At 38.6% G+C, this 23330-nt stretch overlaps 1 protein-coding gene across 4 annotated transcripts in view; it reads right to left on the reverse strand.

Moving 5' to 3' along the window:
- slc6a4a (solute carrier family 6 member 4a) overlaps positions 1-18656 on the reverse strand; it is a 56738-nt gene extending 38082 nt beyond the window's left edge. Inside the window, exons 1-3 of one of the 4 annotated variants that reach the window (XM_028806678.2) lie at positions 18045-18312; positions 16052-16180; positions 4456-4887 (exon numbers count right to left, since the gene is read on the reverse strand). In XM_028806678.2, coding sequence (XP_028662511.1) covers positions 4456-4831 — 376 coding nt within the window. In that variant the 5' untranslated portion in view covers positions 4832-4887; positions 16052-16180; positions 18045-18312. Of the gene's footprint in view, positions 1-4455; positions 4888-16051; positions 16181-18040; positions 18313-18510 lie in introns of those variants that run through there. The other 3 variants (XM_051930851.1, XM_051930850.1, XM_028806677.2) reach the window with 3 other exon arrangements.
- Between the last annotated feature and the right edge of the window lie 4674 nt (positions 18657-23330).

The raw sequence follows: 23330 nt of genomic DNA on the forward strand, positions 1-23330 counted from the left end.
TTTTTTAAGGATGTCCACCCCAGAGGCCAGCTTCATGCTGTTTTCTTAGTTCGCCTCTTGTAATGTGTGACACTGCTTAGCAATGGACTCATCTCTTTCTTTGTTTGTTTGTTTCTGATTCTCTTAGGAAGGTTCAAGCTCGTAATGCTTATTTTATTGAAAAAGTTTTTTATATATATATATATATATATATATATATATATATATATATATATATATATATATATAAAATTAAAAGGTATCCTTTTTGTAGTTAGATGATTACCCAAGCTGTGTGTTGGTTACATTACTGAGGGCCTGGAAGATCATTTGTTCATTCTTTATTATAAAGGGCTAAACAAGTGAAAGCAGCCATCCACAATGACTTTAGGCTTGGTGTTTCAAAACCTTGCCCCAGCTTCTCCTACATTCTTCAGAATAATGTTGAGTTAAAATTAGTAATTTATTTCTTGTGTCTATGACTATTTGTGTGAAGACGAACATTCTAACATTTTGGCAAAATTTGCCCTTAAACAAGTTTCCAACTGTGTTTCCGTGGTTTTGTTGAAGAATTTACTTTATAGTAACAACGGAGATCCACTGCACTTCATAATTTTAAACAATTTAGTCTTGTCACTCTCAGTATGTTTGGTTAACTGTTACAGTTTCTCTTCATAGCTCATACTTCTCAGTCCTGTGGTCAGTCTAGTCACATTTCTCTGGACTTTCTCTAGCAATTCTACACCTCTTTTAATATGGAGACCAAAACTGTACCCAGTACTCCAGATGAGGCCTCACTAGTGTGTTATACAACATAAGAATAACCTCCCTTGTCTTGTACTCCACACATCGTGATATGTAACCTAACATAATATCCTGTTAGCCTTCTTCATCACTTCTGTACACTGTCTTAATGGAGCTATGACAACACTACTAGGACTCCTTGGTCCATCTCATACTTTCAAGTTTCAGACTCCCATTGTGTATTCAAATCCAACATTTTTACTTCCAATGTGTAATTCCTTACATTCACTTACATTAAATTTCACCTGACACAAATCTGTCCAAGCCTTGATTCTTTCCAAGTCCCTCTGTAATGATTTTGTGGATTCTGTGCTATTTGCCCTTTCACCTAGTTTAGTATCATCTGCAAATCTGTCCAACTTTTTAATGTTCTTAATCCATATTGTTTATGTACTTTTGTATACTAAAAAGTGCAGCAGCCCCAGCGCTAATCCCTGAATTACATCACCTAATTGTGAAGAGGTTCCATTTGCCATAACCCTTTGTCCATAGTGTTTAAGCCAACTGTGTGCCCACCTACACACAGTGCCTTGAATTCCCACTTCTTCTAGTTTGAATACTAACCTGTGTTGAGAAAACAGACCACCCTGGCCCACCACTGAAAACTTGGCCCAAGAACCAAATTGGGTCAGAAATGGACTGGTGGAACTCAAATATCAAAAAACTGAGATTTGCATAAGAATGCATGAAAGGCAAAAAAATGTGAAAATTGAGCCATGTTCCGAACATGAAGATAAGGATATCAGTTAAAACCACAAAAACACTTCCTCTTTTAAGTGCCCCATGAAAAACTGAACCTCTTAGCCATGTTGTTTTTTTGCTCAAGTATTATACTTTAAAATGATTAGCTGATTATTTAATCATAGTAATGTTTTAGATAATAGTAAACATGAAGCTTATGACAAAAGCATGTAAAGATAGAATTAGAAATAAGGAAAGGTTACTTATGCAAAAAAATGTGTAGTTTAAATCATATGTCTAGGAATTATTAGACATAAAAAGAAACTGTCTATTTCAAAAGAAGCATTACATCTTCTAAGAAGGGACAATTCTGGGTAGGACAAAAGCCAATTAAAAAGTTGCTATTTCTAAAAAGTACTCATTTTTGCATAAAATTTCTAAATAAATGAAACCTTGTGAGATACAGACAACTTGAAGATAAAGAGGAAGGTCTGAATATTTGTCATTGCTGCTGATTTTTTGTAAGAATATATTTTTCCTTTTGTTACTGATAACTATTACAGAAGCTAATAGTTAAATCAGGCAAAGGGTTAAAGTATATTAGATAGAATTTACATTTAATCCTTTGTCTTTGTACTTTAATAAATAAGATAATCTCTTAATATTAACTGATGTATATTTTTATATTTTTCTGGTCTCAGAGGTTTAGGTGGGAGGAGAGTATCAATTTAGGGGTTTCATTGAAGTGTTAAGCTGGGTTAGCGATTTTCAATACAGGTCTTTGGAGCATTGCCCTACAGCAGGTAAACCAAACCTCTTAAAGTCTCAACACCAGGTGCTAGGACCAGAAATCTGGGACTGCATGGAGATCTTTAATGGCTCTAAAGTCACCATTGCCTCTGTATCGCTCACCCCATAGCCCAGGAAAGAGATGTATAACCTGGGTATACCTCCAGACCCAGATCTAGACACCTCTCATGTGGTATCTTATCCAAAGCCTTCTGAAAATCAAGGTAAGGAATATTGTATGCATCTCTCTTATTGTATGCTTTTGTTGCTTTCTCAAGGAATTCCAGCATGTTAATGAAACATTATCCCTACCATCTAAACCCACTCTATCTATTGGTAGATTAATCTCCTCTGAGAAAGAAACAGAAGTGCCTCCCAGTTACAACAAAGGTAGTTCAATCACTAGAGCTTTGGGCAGAAATTGGATAGAACCGTCACCTGATTATTCCTCAGGCCGACCAGTCAGCGACATTACACTTTGAAACAAGAGTGAAAGTTTCACCCGGAAGATACAGTACGTGACTCCTCCTATATACACCTCAGTAAATCCATAAAGTTGCGGCATAGACAAAAAGCAGCCCCACACACAGGGCATTTCAGCGAAACAGTAACCTTGTATCATCCATTAGAAGTACTGCTTCCCATTACCACCACACTGGAAATTAGTGAGGCCTGTTAAATATAGAAATAGGAGACTCTTCCCAGTTATATTTCAGCTAGTCCTGCCAATAGCACTAGAGACAGATGTATGGTGGAAACCTCCCTGCATTACACAAAACAGACCAGTCAGTCCATTACTCAGTAAAATAGGAAGTGCTACACAATTATGTTAGACAGCTCAGTCTTGTATATAGATAGAATAAAAACTCAAAGTGTCTTTCAGTTACACCTAAATGTGACCAACCTGAACCACTATAGACTGAAATATGACAGATGTATTTCCTAATTACATGTCAGGCAGACCAGTCTGCTCCGTTACAGAGAAAAATAAGAAGTGCCTCCCAATTACGTGACAAGTAGATGAGACAATTCATAGTGTGAACGCTTCCCAGATATAGAATATAATAGGAGCAGAAACTCCTCACAGATACAGTTGAGATAGTTGAGTCAGCTCAATAATAGGCAGAAATGTTTCCATATTATGCCTCAGAATGAGAACTACTTTACAAGCAGATCAGTCAGTTTAATTCTGAAGAAAATTGGATGAACCTAACAGGTATACAACAGGCAGATTAATCATCATTAAAGATAGAATCATAATGGAAATGTCTATAAGTTGCAGAGGTGGACAGTCAAACCAACTACAGACAGAAAGAAGGGTAGAAATGTTCACCAGTTACACACTTATGGGAATATGACCACATCTCAGTTGTTCTCCTTTCAGACGCCTCTGTCTCAGACACATTGGCCAACTTCTACTTCCATGGAAACAAGGAAGAACAAATCTTTCACTAAACTTTGCTCAAACAACCCAAACTTCTCCTCACACGTGAGTTACAGGTGAACAATAGCAGGTGTTTTTCTGGCCTGGTTTACCTCTGCGAGGTTCAGTCATCCTCACTACAGGAGAAAGGAAATTCATGTGTAGGACTGGAGAATTTTGCTGGGCTGAATGGCCTGGTCTCGTCTAGCTTGTTCTAATGTTCTAATGTGATGTTAGAGCTCAAAAGGGGAGGTTAGGTTGGTCATTCAGGGACATCTGAATAGCCCATAGTGAAACTTCCTCAAGTAGCCTGCCAGCTTTGACGTGAACAGACGTCGTTGCTTGGTTGTACCCATGCCAGATGGGAAATGTCTCCCCAATACACCTGTCACCTAGTGATAATGAGAGAATCTGCAGTCTAGAGCCTGGCCAACCTTGCCAAAGATTACATAACTGGCTGACCGGACCTTGAAGCAGCACCATTTGTAGTCGACTTGAACTTGTACAATAGATCAGCTAATGGGACAGAACAGTGGGCTGTGAACCTCCACTTTAGTTCAGTCATAATCTGAGTGGGAAACTGGGGAAAACCATCCACCTGGCTGCATCTTGTCTAGACTGACCTGCTGATTTGAAATGGGGGGAGATAAGTCACTCATAGTAAATCATGGATATTGCGGGGAAAAAAAAAAAAACAAAAAAAACCACACACCTCTTCTCACTTGATTGTATAGCAAAATAACAAAATGCTGTTTGTAAAACTTATTCAACCAACTTACCTCCTCCATTCTGGTAACATATATAGGGAAAGCGCCACACATTGCCAAGATCCACAGCATAGCCAATCACAGATAGAAGGAAATCCATTTTCTTGCTCCAGGTCTCCCTGTGGATGCTGGGGGTCAACTGATGAACCACTAAGGTTCGTGGACAGGCTGTGGTTGTGCCCTCTGCTGGAGTCTGTGGAGCCGAAGAGTAGCCATTGGACACTTGTCCAGCTGTATCACTGCCTTTGGCTCTCCCAAGCTCCTTGTCCAGCCCAGTTTGGCTGCCATTGTTTCCCTGAATCAGCAGTCCATTGATTCGTGGCAGTTGAGTATCAGGGGTGCAGGTTAGAGGGCTGCTTTCGGTCGTCTCCGGGTGCTCTGCCTCCATCTTGATGGCTAAGGTTGTGACGATGATGATAAATTTGACATTTTGGCACCCATCTCCTGTTAAAAAAAAAAAAGACAAAAATTGAATATATCAGGTGTCAATCACAATTTAGTAAACTGGGTTTTGATAGGTTTACAAGATGAAAAGATTTGGAAGGTTGAAAAACTGAAATTTAATGTCAGAGAGCAACATAATAGAGCTGTGCGATTTTTGACTTTCATTAATACATTAGGGACCGCATGGTGGTGCAGCAGTTAGCACCGTTGCTGCAGAGCTCCAGGAAACTGGTGTTGTGATCAGCATCCATGGGTGAAGTTTGCACCCTCTCCCCATGTTTTAATCCCACACCCCATAGACATTCATCTTATGTCTAATGCACCTGTTCTAAATGTTTACTGTTGGACAGGTCTTTTGCAATGGGTAGGCTCCTCTCTCTAGAGCCTTAGGATCTTTTGTTCATTTATGACCTCTTTGGATTAGGTATATTCTTTTTTATTTTGTACAGTACCTTGTAGTACTGTGGTGTGTGCTGTATAACCTAAAGACCGATTGAAAACTAAATTGGTATGTTGTTTATGAGTGTGTCCACTGATATCCTGCACTCTGTCTAGGCTTGGTTTCTATCTTGTGCGTGATGCTACCATTATAGGCTCTGGCCTTCTGAGACTCTGGACTGAACAAAACAAATACCAAAAACAAAGGAGATAGATATGGGTTTGCGTTTGGGCGCAAGTGGGTCCCAAGATGAACTGTTGTCTCCCCAGACCTGTTTAGCAAGGGATGAAAGATGAGGCTGTAAATGTGAAGGCAGTACAAGCCATATGCAAATCTCACCTGAGACTGACCTCACTGTGTGTGTGTTTGGATGTGCATTTTGTTGTAAAATAAACATTCTATAAAGCATAACTCCAACTCCATAATATTTCAAAGTAGATCCACCCACGTTAACACTTAGTGACCTGCACACACCCAACCCATGATCTTAAAAAGAAGTCACTTAAAATTATGGCAAAAAATAATCCTGTTCATTAAGCAGCGATAATGGTTTACTAATTAAAAATGTGTCAGGAATGAATATGTGCACCCACTCTGGCCCTCCGGGATCTGAGTTTAACACCCCTGGCCTAAAGCACCATTTCTGAATTCATTAATTTACACAGTCCATATATCTATCCATTTTCTGAACATTCTTATAAAAATTACAGGAAACAGATGCCTGCGATTAGGTCAAGGCAGGAACCAGTTCTGGATGGGATGCCACTCCATTGCCAGACATGCATACACAATCACTTATTCATATTGGGCCAATTCAGAGCCCCCATTTAACAAACAATGTTGAAATTTAGGGTGTGGATAGAAAAACGTAGTTGAGTGAGAAAAGTCACATGAATGAATACAAGAGCCAGTGCAAAAACAGATGCAGGTCAATGGAGCACTTGCACCTTCATGTACAGAAGGTGAAGATTTGTTTCCTGTCCTTTTTTTATATCTTGACTGTGTAGAAAGTGTAGTTTGGGGAAGGGGAAAAAAAGTTAAATTGTCCATCTTCACCTATAAGCTATTGCCTGTGCCCCCCTCTTTAATGCTACGTTCACGTGCCTGTAACACATTTTGGGCTGCTTCACTTCAGTGTCAGCTGGGAACAGCCAGTCCTTTGGATGGCATACTTTGAGAGGGAAGGTATACCATAAACTACAAACAGCTATGAAGTGACCTTTGATGGTCCTGGTTGTTCCAGCATCCCTGTTGACTACTCTTTGGTAGAATTTTCAAGTGTCTGCATGTATTTAGGGGGTGGCATAGAGGGCACATACAAAACTGGCTTGTCTCTGATATTCCCAACCCCTCTCTCATTGCCAGGCTGGATGGATTTCATTTTCTCTCTTTTTGGCCCTTGGTGGGTTAAGTCATCCACTGTCCTGTGCCATTTTGGCCAGAATCCCTTCTCAGTCAGGCAACTCTTTGCCAAGTCAATGTGGCTAAGTAACTGGAAAATTAAGAACAAGGCTTCCACTGTAATCCACACCTCAACCCATAGGGTAACCCTGATGAAGTTATGAAAATGGTGGAAAAGGTTAAACTTGTAAGACACTTTGGCTAAAACATAAAATGTAAAATTCTCAAACCTACTTAAACCAGTTTAGGGTAAGGGAATCTATCATGGTAGCATGAGCCATAAGGCATTGCCCATTGTGCCCATTAGGGGGCGCCCAGAGCCCAAACACTAGACACAACTCAGTCACTTACCAGTTCAAGATAAAATGAAACTGGTATTTACTGGGTAACATTACCATATTAGAACAACAAATCAGTCCAGCAACATACCACTATCCATTAAAGCACCTCCTTGTCCCTTTGTGACTCCTCAGCGACTGTCGTCAGCTTCCACCTGACAACCTGTATGAGGCGAGACGCCTCTTGTTATGTCAGACCGGGGAGCACTTCCAGTGTCATGGCATTCTGGGTCATACAGAAGCTCCCTGAAATAGGGAGGTCTGTTCTTCACAACACCTTTGAACAAACTGTTCAAAATACCAATTTGTCCCTGAACCATCCATTATCTGGGCATTCCAACTGGAACAGAAACCAAGGACCGGCCAGGATATGCCTCCATTTTTGTACTCTATCCATTACGGCCTCCTGGCTGGGTATGAAATCAACCTCTTCCCCAGTCAGCCCCAGGACTGAATTTAGATTTGCCAATAAACCAAGCACAAATTTTACTTTTGATTGGGTGAAAAAATTGCTACTGAGTTCAGTTCATATTGTAATTCTGTGATGTTCAAAATGTCGAGAAAAGTTGATTTTAGAATGGTGCCCGAATGGGTGTCAGTGAAAGACTGAAATTGATTTTCACATCTTTTTTTTGCATTGTGTAGAGCCCTTGGATGAGTATATGCCAGCAAAGATACAACATTTTAAAACAATTGGTTTCCAAGATAGGGTGGCACGGTGGCGCAGTGGGTAGTGCTGCTGCCTCGCAGTTGGGGGACCTGGGTTCACTTCCCGGGTCCTCCCTGTGTGGAGTTTGCATGTTCTCCCCGTGTCTGCATGGGTTTCCTCTGGGCGCTCCGGTTTCCTCCCACAGTCCAAAGACATGCAGGTTAGGTGGATTGGCGATTCTAAATTGGCCCTATTGTGTGCTTGGTGTGTTTGTGTGTGTCCTGCGGTGGGTTGGCACCCTGCCCAGGATTGGTTCCTGCCTTGTGCCCAGTGTTGGCTGGGATTGGCTCCAGCAGACCCCCGTGACCCTGTGTTCGGATTCAGCGGGTTGGATAATGGATGGATGGATGGATGGATGGTTTCCAAGATACGTATCTGCCCTGCATACCAAAGCTTTTGTACAACGATAACGTCGGAGTAAATTGACATATCTTCTTCAAACATCGTGTTTGCCTGGTTACAGGTTCCAGGCCTGTTTTTTTGGTGCAGTATTTGTCCCCATATTCTTCAGACACAGTCTGAATTATGTCCTGACATGTATGGGAAAAACAAAGAAACAACTATAATTATTGAAATATTTTTGGGTTATGTTAAATATAATGATTATAGAAATGACTCTTTTACATATCTATGTTTGTATATACAATATAAAGAAAGTTCAGTTTAAGTGAAGTTTTTTTTGTAAATGTTAAAAGGTCAAAATCGGGATATTAAAGGAGAAATTGAAGAAGATTGCATCAGATCAGAAAAGAGTGATCCAGAGAAGGAACTAGACCGACAGCAGGAAGCAGCGGCCTTTCAATTAGCAGGTGGTTGTTTTTTTCTGTTTTTTGTGGAAATACAATTATCGTTCATGTTATTGAATAAAGGAAGACGACACCTGTTGTTAATCTGCGTGCCATCTGAATTTGTGCAAAGACACAACATGTCCAATGATAAATGCTGTAGAGTTTGTTTAATTTAACCAGGAGTTTTGCAGTCTGCTCCATTTTGTCATGGAACTAGGCCTATAATTTTCAAAATGTTTGCACAAGTAGTTTTTGAGATGCATAATTTTTTTTTTTTTTAAATATTAATGAACTATAAACACACCTCGATATGCAAATGTCGACATGGAGAGAGATATTAAGCCACCCCTTTACCAGTTTGTCTATCTATGCAGCATGGTTACTTCATTTGACACAATGTGCTCAAAGTTGTTCATTTTACCTTATGTTCATTTGTGTACATAATAAATTTTATATAAGTTAATGTAGATGATTGTATATTATTGTACAGTGCAATCAGTTTTATTGTATTGCAAAATATTCCATTGAGTGATTTCTTATGGTGTCACTAAAATGCAATTTATATGGATATACTGTATGAGCCATTCCATAGTACTTTTTTGATAAAAATGCCAGCTAAATTAATATAATTAATGTTCAAAATGAATACCTGATATTATATAGTGCCTGTTTTAGTGAGCACTCACATCAAAGTTTTGTGAAAACATTCCAAGCTTCCTAATCAGCTATGGGAGACAAGCATACATTTTATTCTGTAACAGGGGGCTCTGGGGGCAAATAAATGATTAAAAGAGGTTAGCGTCTTTACTTTGTAATGCTTACTCATGTAAGAGTGGTTCTGTTTGGTTTGGCAAGTTCATTCAGTTGAATGAGCCTTGACCTCAGGCAAGGGTCAGAACTAGCTCCTAATGAAACGTAGGAGATAGGGATAGTTTTATTGACCCAGAAGAGGCATAAATTAAGGACCAAGCCCTGCATGAGAAAAGCAGTCCATGGTGAGAGTCTGGGTAACGCGAAATAAAGGAACACATTATTGTAACCTAACAAAGTATGAGCATAATATAATCATATTAAAGGTTTAAAGTCTTGTAATCACATTGCAGTTACATACTTAACTAGAATTTCGTTACACATTTCCTTTTAAATAATATATATTCGTCTTGATGGGCAGGGATTCAGTCTCATGTAATGTTGGCTGGGATGAGTGTGGCTACACCTTCCGTGTCTCCCACCCAGTTTGCACTGCACTACGTTTGTGCGGGGGGAGTAGTGTACATTCACTTTTATGACAATGCCTGATCTTTTCTGAGATTTTATTTCAACAATAAAGTTTACATACAGTAATATGCAACATATTTTTTATAAATAAACATACAAATAATACATTCAAAATAGTAGGGTAAAGTAAGAAAGAAAACAACCAAACAATAATAGTCTCATAAGGATAGAAATTATTAGGCAATAGACTGGAAGGCTTTGACCAACTTCGAAGCTTTATGGTTTGTACTTTGCTGAAGAGACTTTACATAAAACAGTAAGGAAGAGCTGAAATAAGGGACTACATCTGATCCATTTACATTTATGCATATTTTCCAAATAATATAAAAACGACCAGAAATTAATATAATTAAGAGATCTGTTCTCATAAAAGAAAATTGTATTATTTAATATGAAAAAAAAAAAAAACATTTCTGTGACACCCAGGCAGATATTTCTTCCCATAGGTTTCTAGTGAAAGGACAATCAAGAAAAGGTAATGAACTTCTTCTGGTTGTGAATTACAACATGTACAATTAATATCAACATCTGGAAACATTTTACTTATAAGGGCATTAACTGGGCACATTCTATGGAGTTTATTCACAATTATTCATAAACCTTTTTGTAAAAGAAAATATTCCTAAGCAATTAACCATGCTTTCTGTCAATTAATTTTTATCTTTAATAACCGTCCCCCATAAAGAATACACTTTTGTAATAATCTGTTTTAAATAAGAAATATGAATCCTAATAAACGTATTATTACATTTTTAGAGTACCAATAAATAGATAAAGAAAGCTTAGTGTGTTTAAATGAAAATTTTACATAAATACAAGTTCGCAGGAATAGCATTCAAAACTAAAATAAATTCAGGATAAGACACAGAGAAGCCATAATTTTAAATAAATTTGGAGTAACCTAAAATGCTTACATCAATATCAAATAAATCCCAAATAAAAACAAAATTGTAATTCGCCCAAATTTCTGGAAACAAAGACTGATCAGTAGTATTTTACCACATTACATGATAGTTCACTTACTTTGGCATTGTATTGAGGTCGGCTTTGTCTTTATTAAAAAATAAACTTTAAAATTTAACATTTTTATTTTTACAGCGACTTGAAAGATTATGGGTTACAGAGAGAATTTAATTCTAGTTTAAGAAAGCAGTGGAGAAGTGAATCGTGGGGTGTATAATTAAACATATATTAGCTGCGTTAATATTTTTTGCTCCTCGTGATGTACAATTTCGATCAATACTCAAAACAAAGTCCGATTTTCCGAGCCCGGCAAGCCTTCGATATCCAATCAAATGGAAACTATCTGCGTCATATAGCGGCGTATCCCGACATGCATTTCGATTATTTCGTCACATCTCTTTAACATTCCCGCAAAAACGGAGAAGTCTGTGTACGGATAAGGTAACTGAGTCTTTACCTCTGTTGTGAGTGAATATAAAATTGTTAATTACAAAATGTACATGATTTATTTTGCGATAAGTGTAAAGAACACCAAGGAAAGAGGAGTGAGAGCCACGAGCGTGTTGATTATGTTACACAATAAACGCTGCAGGTACCTGGGACTACCCGAACAACAAGTGCTCTCGTCTTTTGGTCGCTGCAAAGGTATTCATTTTACCGTTTACCGACTCCACGTTTACGTGCTCGAGTGGCTAAGTCTGTTTTGTGTCCATAACAGTTACTTATGAATGCTTTGAAATCACTTCAGTTTTTAGGATATACAGTTGTACTCCTCTTGATATCTAGTTATACAAGATGAAGAGCTTTTTGGGTACTTCCTTTTTGTTTCACCAGACCCAAAAGACCGTACATTTTGGGTCATTTTTATACGATATTTTGTGCAGGAAAGTACACCCTTTTGATAAAAAGTAAACCGAGAAGTGCCTTCAGCAAAAACGATTACAAGGACTTGAAGTTGTGCATGCCACATCAACGTGTGGTCAAAGTTATACTTTTTCACAAAACTTAGAAAAATGTTTTATTCTGTTTCGAGATTGCTGATCACAAATATGAAAATTTTGATATTCGATCCTTTACTGGTGGTCCTAGCCCTCTAATAGCCACTGCCAGAAGGTTAAAAATGACAAATTTCAAACATAAGCATGTGGGCGTATTGTTTTGGACCATTTCATGGTTGAGGCTTATAAATCTGGTGTTATTTTTTTACCCTTGAATAGGAATTTAGCTCTCTGTTTCAGGGGGTGAAAAATGACATTTCTATTACAATCCAGAGTATTTAAGCTTTAAACATTTGAAACGAAAGCACACATTTTAATATGTCAAATATATGATGCAACTAATCTTGTTTACTATATGCGTCTTACCTCAAAGTAAATCATTACATTTCTCACTATCATCCCAAATTAGGACGTTTCTTGCTAATTTAGACCTTTTAGTTTTAATTACTTTTTTTGTGAACAAAAGGCCTCCAACTACTGTTTCATATTTTTAAAATGGCACATTTCTAATGTGAGTCAATTTGTTTACTTGTTTATCTGCACAATTGCATTCAGTGTTATTGGCCATATCTTCTTTTTTAAAATGTGGAAATGACAGCTGGGTTGTTATCCTTGTATTTTCCATTTGGTACATTTTTTGCCTGGGTTTTGAGAGTAAAGTAAAAGTAAAGTAATTAGTGATACCAATTTTTCCCTGGTAATTAATGAGTAAAGTATTCCTCTTACAGTTGGAGAAAAGTTATTGGTACTTTGTAAAGGATTACTTTCTTTGACTCACTACCTCAACTTTGTCCAGTATGCATGCACTTGCACAGAATGGGACAATTTAGAGTTGCTGGTCAACCTAAAGTCTTTGGACTTTATGTGGGTGTGATAAACCTAGGAGAGACCCACAGGAACATGAAAAGAGCAAGTAAACTGCTAAAAGAATGCAGTAATCGGTGTGAAAAACCAGAAAGGTAAGTTGACTTGTTGCCCTGTGACTGACTTAACCACTTTTAAATAAACTAAAAGTCCAATTCTAATCGATTTACGCTTTGAATCTCCTGAAACTTTTTCTGACAATGTGGTTTCCTACTCATGGTGCAGTAGATAGATGGGCTTTGGAAACATTGCCATAAAGAAATTTATCTAATTTCCCACTGTAACATAATGCTGGTGGCATTAAAATGGGCTGATCAGTGCCTGTGTACATTTTAATGGATAAGGTCGGATTAGTTTGAACCCAGTTTAATTGCCTGTTGGTCTCTGAGTCTGGCTCTGAATAAAAGAAGCCATCGTCTTTATTAACCAGTGTTTTACTACCCTAGAATCTGCTTGTTTTACCCAAAAATGTAAAATGACTTGATTTATGGGCATAGTTTTCATTTATATCTAATCTCTCACTTGTAAAATAAGGTCATCTCTAAAAGTCACCTCCTCAGATCTTGTTTTTATTAATTTCCTATTAAAATTGTCTCAAATATTTTAACATCACCAAGTCACATCACTTGTCTGAACTTTCCTAGTCACACTGAATATGGTCATGAGGCCAGACTAAACTTTGTCTGTAATCCAAAACAAAACTAGTGCTTAGTGCTAATGATCCATGCCAAACCAGTCAGTGACTACTACGTCACAATGGATTCACTGAAGACATTGCTAGGTTGGCTCATAAAGGAGAAGATCTGAGCCAACTCCCGTATTTCATGGGCGGTTCAAGGGATACTCTGGGGGGGAAAAAAGGCTGTGGAAACAAAACATTCGACTAGGTTTATCTTTTCACCAGGTTCTGATGGAAAACTAGCATTAGAAGAGGAAATATAAGGAGGTAAGCAGACTGGATCTCGGACTACTCTGGAGGGACACAAGACAGTATGATGTATTAGTTCAGGAATGCCCAGGGGATTTGGAAAAAAAAGTTAATTTATTTAGGAAACTCTGGATTTATAACTCTTTACTCACCAGTACCTGCAGTGTGCAAGGGTATGAATTGGGACGGTCTCTGAAAATCTTCATACACAACATTTTGTATAATAATTAGGGGACTTGTCTCTACGACACAGAGGTATAAAATGGAATCCACCTGGTTTTAAACTATTTTAATAACTGGGTTGTCTCAACAATGGGTGCTGAGCTGGGATTTAATCTGAACGCAAATTACCAAGCTTAGTAGGGCCACGATTCGATCCTCTGAGAGTCACCTAGGTGACAGAATTTAATACACTGGAGTATGGTTTTAAACCAGGGAAATGCTTTCAATTCCTTGAACTACTGCATCATCTTGCCTCCTTAAGGGATATTAGATTATTGTGCATCTGGGTCAAACACAAAAATGCGAGACCTCAATCCCCTCCTCCCTGGTAAGAAATTACTTAAGAGTCCTGACCTGCTCAGTTTCAACTCTTCACATGCAGAGGATGACTGTGAACTTGGATACTCATAGTCGGGAGCAGCAGCTCATCCAGTTGAGTTAAAGGGAATTTTTCTCTTTCAGCTGAGAAAGTAGGTCTTTTGACTTCTACTGTAGTTGGGAGGGTATCACATTATATAGTATGAGCCTCACTGCCCTCTCTATACACTTATCTCCACTGTGAGTAATCCCAGGGTCCCACATTTTACCATGTGAGGAAGTAAAATAATAAAGCAATACCTTTGCAGCCTGAAAAACCACAGCATCTAGCTAGTGATAACTAGTGGATAAGGCCCTAATGATGAGACACTATTTATATTTTGGGCAGTGTTTAGTGTTTGTGCACAATTCAAACCCTGGATGCTATGAAGCAACTTTTTACTGTGTGTTGCTTTCCTCCCACATCTCCAATTTGATAATCTGGGATTGACTTTGTTTGGATGTGTGAGTGGACCATCCAGGACTGCCTCCTACATTGTGTCCAATCCTGCTGCAATAGAGCTGGATCTATTCCAGAATTGGGTTTGACGTTATTTTATGCTACATTACTGCTTCCTCAGATGTGGTGCGACCCAGATTTATCCATCGGGACTATTGAGTCAACAAGTAGGACCACATATGAATAGTGGGCAGAGCAGCAAGAGGAGGTGAGTTACTATGGGTCTGTGCACTTATAAATCATATTAGGCTGCTAAAATTCTGTTTTGCTACTAAAACCTTGGGCAGTAACTGCCTCCTAACTTGAGTTTGCACCAAATTTTGCGTTCTCCTACTGAGCACTGCTGCTGCTGAATTGGGATGTTTTTCAGTGACTATTGGGGAGGCAGGGATGCTGGGCCATTGCTGAATGTGAACTTTCCACAAGGTCTGCAGGCCCCAAACGTTTATTTTCCCTTTACATCAGCATTCTGCTGGAGTGATTTTAAATTCCCTCTGATGTTACCCCATCAGTGGCATTTCCTACTGCATAATCTACTACTGATTTTTCAGTTTCATTTAATTATTTTGTATTTTAACAAAACAGGAGCTGCTTTGTACCCAGGAGTGCTGTATAAAAACAAAATCAATATAAATTGGCTTTACCCTGAACTGCTCTGAGGTTAAAAATAGTTGGACTGATGGCTAACTGTATACAGAATTAGGATTGAGACTCAGAGTCATAAACCAAGCAAAACGGAATAGTGGGTAAATTGGAAAACAGATGTTTGCCTTTTTCAGGCAATTCATCAGAAGAGACACACCTGGGCCATGGAGAGATGTTTCAAATTAAAAAAAATCAGATTTACATTTAGTATTTTTTGCAAAAATATTCAAACAAACCAAACCCCTATTCAGTGTTAAATCATTATAAACAGTTCAGTTTCCTTGGTGGACGGGGCTGCATCTGATGCTTCCAGGTTAAGTACCAAGACTGCGTCCTGTTGGATTAAATGATTTTGTTGGTAGGGTGACAGGTTGGGACTGTGACCCAGTGATTTAAACAGAAAACCCTTTAAAGAACAGTAGGTCTGAATCCTGACTCGCTCTGCGCCTGTGTAGAGTTGGTAATGCCAGTGGCTTCAGACTATACTGGAGCTGTGGCAGCCACCTACCCCCAGGGCTGGAATTAGATTAAAAACATTTTCTATTCTAAATTATTCATGTACGAAGGCGGATGTCCTGCGATGCTTTGGCGCCCCGTCCGGGGATGGCTCCTAAACCATAATAGAAAACACGCGAGTGGATATCATGAGTCAGATTGCCGAATCGATCCTCTATTTCTCCGTCTTCTGTCTAACCCGAGTGGGGTGAAAGGTTTGGATAATGGACGGATTCGTTGCAGTTTGGAAAGGGTTTTTTCCCCCTGTGTTAGCTGTACCTCAGATCACTGCATAAACTGCACGAAATGTCCTGCTCCAACTGCCTCGGGTTCAAAGCGCTCCTCAGAGAGCAGGTGGCTGGCACAAGTCCGACCGCCGACCTCACGGCGCCGCCTCACCAACGACCACTGCAAGCCAAACATGTGAAAATCATTTCAGACAAATTAGAGCATTCTTGCAGAAAGCAACAAATTAGACCAATTACAGCGAAATCATCAGCCCCATAGGATTACCACTCCATGGTGCTTGATCCAGCTGCGCAGGAGTTAGGGCGACATTCGAGACTCTTTGGACAAGACCGATGGGTCCCGTACTGTCATGCATAGGACATAAGAGACGAAAGTGGAATCTCGGGGGTGCTAAATACTGTCACCCATGCATGCAACTAGCGAAGAGTAATAGAGTTGTGAAAGGCGCCATATAATAAATAATATGAATGCAAGTAGTGAGCCAACATGGATTTGCACAAGAAAGGACTCTGGGCTACTAATCTAGAGATTAATTGTGAGCCACAGCTCGGCTGACCTCCTGCATCCAGAAAAGCAGATCGTAGTCGGCAATTTAAAATCAATCCCCACAGAACGCTCAGTTTGCCCCACAAGGTCAGACTTTTAATTTCGCCTTGCTTCAAATGAACGTTCGGAATCCTCAGGAAGAAATATTTGATTTTTATTTTTCTGGACTCGTGCTATCGGTTTTACGCAAGCCTTACTGCGCCACGGGGATGCGTCTCTTTAAGGATTTCGAATTGATGTAAATTATTAATTCCCCATCTACCCGTTTCCCGAACCCTCGTAATCCAATTTAGGATCCGGGAAGCCGTAGCCCAATTCGGAACTGCCGTTTAAACTGCCACGAGTGTATTTGGAGTGTGAGAAGAAAAAGGAGTATTGTAACCATCAATTTAACTACCAGTTATCGCAAGTGTGGAGAACTTGGAACCTCCACTTAGACCTGGACAGAGGAGGCATTCGCACCCATTATCGACCAACGACGATAATGCCCTTTTTAATATCAAAACGCCTTTAAAACAAATGTACATTTTCACAAAATATCTTTCTTGTAAGATTTAAAATTCTTGTTAACATTTAAGAAATAATTGAAATTGCGGAAACATTTAGCTCAAATCAGTAATCAAAATATCTAAAAACGTTCATAAAGTATTAATTCTAAAATTCAAATCTATTCTTTTTAAACAGTAAACATTAAATGTAATTTTAAATCATGACAATGTGACTTTTTTCGTAAAAATTTAACTGACATTTCATCGCATGCAACGATTTTAACATTCTATTGCATTCACTTAAGTCCGTGTATTCTTTTATACTCGCTCTGTTTCATAAACCTATACTGAAAAATACTTTTTACGTATTACCCATTATTCCACGTCCCGGAGCAAGTTTTACATGTTTTTTGAAGGGATTGTTGAATTAATTTTCCTGAATTTGCTTTTAATTAATTTTCTTTTAAATAAATAAATTTAAAGCGTAGGTATTAAATTGTGAAGCTTTCTTTTAAGGAAAGAAAAAATAATATATTAATAATGCCTCAAGTTAACCCGTTTAACTGGAAGTCAAGATTGAGCGATATTTTTAAAAAGTACTTAAAAATGAAGAAATGTTTCAGCAGTAGGGATATATTTAATCCCATGCCTTTGAAAAATGTAAAATCCTAACCAAGAAGTCAAGGTAATTTACAAACGTGACTACTTAACTCCTCGCCGATAGTTTTCTTTTGATTGCCGATAAAGAACATAAATATTTAAAGCAAAACCAGTTTCGAATTATAGTTAAAAAACTGAAAATAAGTAAAAAGAAAAAAAAGTGTGTTCTGCGTGACTATGTGTGCGTATTTTGTCACTCGTCTTGAAAATCGTTAAATTATGATTTTTAAATACTGATTTATAATAAAAGCCACATTCGCACATCTCTGTCATACATCACTCACCCCCATGGGCTTTTAAAATAAGCGGCCACAAGTGTGCGTACTTACCTCTTCTTTGTTTGGGTTGCTTGTTTTGGGGAGGCTCAGCTAGAGCCCAGTCGCCGACCCCCGGAGTTCCGTGCTCTGTGCTCGCTGCCTTTCCGAGTGTTCGTGCTCAAACTCTGGATGAGTTTTAGTACGTTACCTCAAAGTGCCCGCCCGCCCCCCCTCACATGGGCTGATTTCAGATAATCCACTACCAGGCACATCCACAAACTGCGCAACGTCACACTGAAACCTTGGGTTTATGCCGTTTTTTTCCTTTGCCTTTATTTGAAAAACGTCCGTCCCTCTGCCTCAGATACCGTCAGGTGCTGCTGCACTTGGGAAAGAAATGAGAAAGCTTCTTTTCGCAGTACACCCAATGCCACTTAACCGCATGTTACGACGATGATAAAGTGATCGATGCCAAAGAGTTAAACAAGACAGGCGGCGGAGGTGAAGGGATAATCTAGTTAAATAAATATTTTCATACTAATTTGTCTCCTGGTTCTTCCCGTGCAGTTTTCATATGTCTCGCATTTTTTTTGCCTGCAGGTGAGATTGCGAAAGGCTCCTGGTATCGGTAGTGAACAGAAAGCGAGTACCAAATTGGTCGGAGCGCATCTTATGCTACAACTGGAAGAACTTCAGCACTACTTATCTGCTTTCATTTAGGAGGGATTAGGCCGCCGCGTGGCTGGGACCAGCCCAGTGAGTCACCGAGGGGAGAAATCTGAAGAGGCTTAGGGGCGAGGGTCAACTAGGAGGAAGGTGACGGTTGTTACTGCCCAGCCTGAATACTGTATATTTCCGTTATTACCAAATAATAAGCAACGGCTTTGTGCTCGCAACTCTGCCAATGGAAAAAGGCACATGAAAAATGAATGGACGGCGGTAGGCAGTGTACGACATGGGCACACCCTAATTCTTCTGTTAAGTCTTTGTGTTAGTATAGTTTGGGCCTCACAGTTGGATAGGTGACTGGGTAGACAGAGAGGACATTATATTAGATAGGTAAAGGTACCCTAATATACAGAGAAAAAGGGCACGACATTACACTACATTAGGTAAAGGAATCTATATTTGAAGGATAGAAAACTATATTAAACAAATAATAAGGTAGGGGTCAATTACTCAGTTATGGATAGATGCATGTTCAGCCCTCTTGACTATAAACACTAACATTATTCAAAGTTATTGTCTGTTTTTACCTACATTTTTATTACTCTTTAATATTGTTTTTTTTTTTTTTTTTGTATCAGTATGCTGCTGCTGGAGTATGTGAATTTCCCCTTGGGATTAATAAAGTATCTATCTATCTATCATTGCAATTTGATCTCCCTGATCACTGATTGTCAAATCTGTCCTCCTCCCAATTGCTTTCACTCCCAGCCCCCATTGGAACATTTAGTTTAGTTTTTTTTTTTGTGACCTCCCAAAACATTTTGCAATTCTTGCTTAACCATTTTGAGAGCTCTCAAGTGGTCCGGGTAATTCTGTTAGTTGTTACTCAGAGACCTTTCAGGGGGAGACATAGTCACCACAAAAAGTTAATTCTAGAATTATATAGTGGAAGTTAACAAAATAAGCATTTCTGGCTAAGTGTTAATCTTTACAAAAGATCAACAAGGAACCTCAAATTATTAAGCAGTAGGTGGTTGCTTTATAACCAGTGAGGAGGGTTGGTGCTGTTACTGGGTGGAGGTTAAACTAGCTGTAACTCGACTAGCGTTTTGCACCTTTTGTCCCCTCTGTGCATTACTGAACCTCCCTTAACCATTCTTGGGTCACCTGGAGTCTGAGGATATCCAGCCAACAGCATGTACGAGTAGGAACCATCTTTATAAAAGACATGAAAGCACACTGACAACGATAAGTAAATTTACATTCATCATTTATTCATTTTCCTTATTATCTTAACCCAATACAGGGTCTAGGGTGGAATGGAACCTATCTTGACAGCCTTGGACTTCATTAAATGTCACACCTGTTCACACTTTGCCTAGGGCTGCATGAGGTGTTACTGGCCAATAAAATAGCTGGGAAACCACATTAAGGCACAATGGGAAAACGTGCACATTGGTGACCCCAGGTAAAAGTCACAGATGCTTATGACCCTGCCATGACCTTTAGCAAGTAGAGGAATGTGCTATAAAAATAAAAATGTCAAGGCATTGATAATCAAGGCTGAATGGCATAAGCATATTATAGAATAAAAGCCTGGAATTACACGGAGCAGAGATTTACTGAAGTTAGCGGTCACTCTGTAGTCTCTTGCAGCTCTACCTGTGTGGGCCACAGTTACACAGCAGAGTCCATAGAGAGCTGCAGTAAAGCCAGTTTCCTTGTCAGAAACTACTTTTTTGGTTATATTTGGCATGCTTGTAGCCTAATTGCTTGGCTTAGGTTCTCAGCCTGGGAATTTAGAATTAGCCTAAAATATATTACTTTCTACACCATTGTGACATGTTGGTCCACACAAGTATTTTTACACTAATAGGCAGGACAGAGCCGAATGCTATTCTCCCCCTTTACTACCTCATGCTAGAATGACCCAAACGCCATATCCAAAAAATGCTTATATTCTTTCTTGCCATTTAGGTAAAAGAGTCCTTCTGATTTCTGCTCTGGTTGGTTTTTCTAATCCTATTTTCAGGGATTTGTTTTAGGCAGTGACCTAGTGTTACATCTTAATGCCTTTCACTGCTTTGCAGGACTCTGTTTCTGAAGGAAAAGATCTGATTTAAAACAGTACTGAAAGGCAGAAAAAAAGGAAAATATTTGCTTTATGAAATAAAAATATTGATGCAATTGACATTTTTCTCTTCTCATTACAAAAAAAAAAAAGAAACTCTAGATTAATGAAAAATATGAACTTGACTAGCTCCCAGCGGCCAAACCAAAAAGCAGTCCTTCATGAAATGGGATGAGAGCCAGAGCAAGGCGTGCGCACACCACACATGTTTTTTATCATGTTGAAAAACCTTCCGTCACCTTGGTGTTTTGTTTTTTTCCTGGTTTTAATAAAACCAGGCCCCCCCATTCCATCACTGGTCCACAGATGTTTTTCCAGCAGATGTCAGATCCCAAGATTAAATGGCGATCGCTCTTTCTACTTGGTGATGTCTTTTTGGAATGAGTGAGCCCCCATTTAATCCTCAACTGCCCAGCCTTTCTCCCACTTATCCCATTTTGTCTCAAATATTTATACAAGACTGGTCCTCTCAGAGAGGCCGACACACTCCAGGGACATTTTGCTGTTAGGTTTCATTATTATCTCTTTAAACAAAACCATTTTCACTGACTAAGCGAGATTCCACGCTGCCCAGAGGAGTTATTGGTGCAATTTTCTAGTGAATGAGAGTGGCAAGCTGTTTTTTTAATGTACTTTTCTCTAGATTCTACACCTGGTAACTCTTAGCGGTCCTTATTCTTTGACCTGGAAGCTAAAAGTGTCTCCTGAGATCCTCAAAAGGCTTCCTGGATTTCATTATTGCGATTAGAACTGATTTTCTGAGACTTGTCATGGATCATTGAACTATTTACACAGCATACCACAATAGTTTAAGTAATGAATGCTTTGTGAATTTTATATTTTTTGTCCAGTTTAATAAAGAAATCAAGTTATTCACACTGTTTATTGTAGAAGAAGAATGTTCTCCTCAGCACCATGTATTTTGTGTGTTTAGTAAATTAGAATTTTTATAATAACTATTTTGTAACTTTCCAGTGAGAGACGCTTTGGCTTATGAACTAACAAAAATATGTTATTTCAGGGTTCAGGAGAAATAGTGTCCACATGAATAAAATCTAAGCTGTTTCTTGTTTTCCCTTTCTCAGAGTGAATGTTTCAGGGACAAGGTCACAAGGCTGCAGAAAGTACATGTAGTTTATGCAAAGGCGTCTCTCCTGTGCTTAGCTTTGAGAACACAGATAATGCTTAGCTCAACAGACATATTGTTTAACTTTACTGTTTTGATAAGGATGTTCTTTCTGTCTTATTAATCATGAAATGCTGAATTATAAAAACCCCTCCTAATTTTTTCTCGGTGTTCAATTGAGCTTTGCGGCAATAAGTTATGCTCTTTTGAATCTCTACTTACTGTGACTCCGAATGAATAAAAAAGAGAATTGAGAAATATTATTTGCCTGTTGTCAGTGTGCCTTTTTCGTCCACATTATTTTCCACAAACATTATATTAGTTTCCAGCTTTCCATGAACCTGTAGTAGAAAATCCAAGATGAGAAAATTGATAGAATATTTTAAAGAGAAGCTAATCTCACCTTCCAGTTATATGTTTTGAAATATGTTGTCATCCAGTAAGTGGAAAAAGAAGCATAAAGTGGATAAGTGAACAAGTCCCCCTCATCCATCCATCCTGTAACCAGCTTATCCAGTTCAAGGCAACACCTGTATAGCAATAAAATATTATCTCAGTGGCACATCTAATGCACCTGGGACAAAATTACGCCAACAAAAGTGGTAATAATTTCCCCATTTTCCAAAAATAAGTTGTTTTTTTTTTAATAGAAATAATATATTCAAATGAAGCAAATCTGGTAAAACAACATATAATGAAAATCCAAATACAGAAATGGAGAGAAAATACAAAAGCATGTAAAAAAACAAACTGAATCCTGTACATTATAACATCACATTATGTGCAATCCCTCAAAATGTCCAAAAGCAGCACCTGTCCATATGTCAGTATTCACTGCTGCTGGCTGTAGTTACGCTGGCCATATCTTAATTTCGACATTCCTAGCTCTAAATGGGAAAACTCACAAGCTTTTCAAAAGCAGCAGCACAAAACATAAAGCTAGCAACATTTTATCGTGTTGGTAAATTCTTTCCTTATTTTTAGGTGCATTCAAATATAATGACAAAAAGTCCCTACTGCAATAGCCATATCTGTCTGTCCACATGAAACAACCCTTCTAACCAGTGGACCAATTGTGTTGAAATATACCATACTTATTCTTTGAGGAAGTTTGTCAGGACAGTTCAGTCTTTGAGACGTCTTGAATAGAGTGTGCTTTACAAAGTTTTAAAATTTCAAAATCTCACATTGAAGGTATTGCCGAATTTGAACACCTATCTATTGTAAAACAGAGGAACATTCTGTGAAGCTTCACATATGTATTAGTTTTAAATTTAAATAGGGAGTGGTTACTTCAGTTTGTATATTTTGTATATTTTCTTGTTTTACTAGTCTGGCAGCTGCTCCTATCAATTCAAATTAATCAAAACCCTGGGGAATGCACACATGCAAGCTGCTCATACAATGGCTCATGTCTCCTGCTTCTTGATTT

This window comes from Erpetoichthys calabaricus, chromosome 8 (genome assembly GCF_900747795.2).
Source record: "Erpetoichthys calabaricus chromosome 8, fErpCal1.3, whole genome shotgun sequence".
Classification (NCBI taxonomy): domain Eukaryota; kingdom Metazoa; phylum Chordata; class Cladistia; order Polypteriformes; family Polypteridae; genus Erpetoichthys; species Erpetoichthys calabaricus.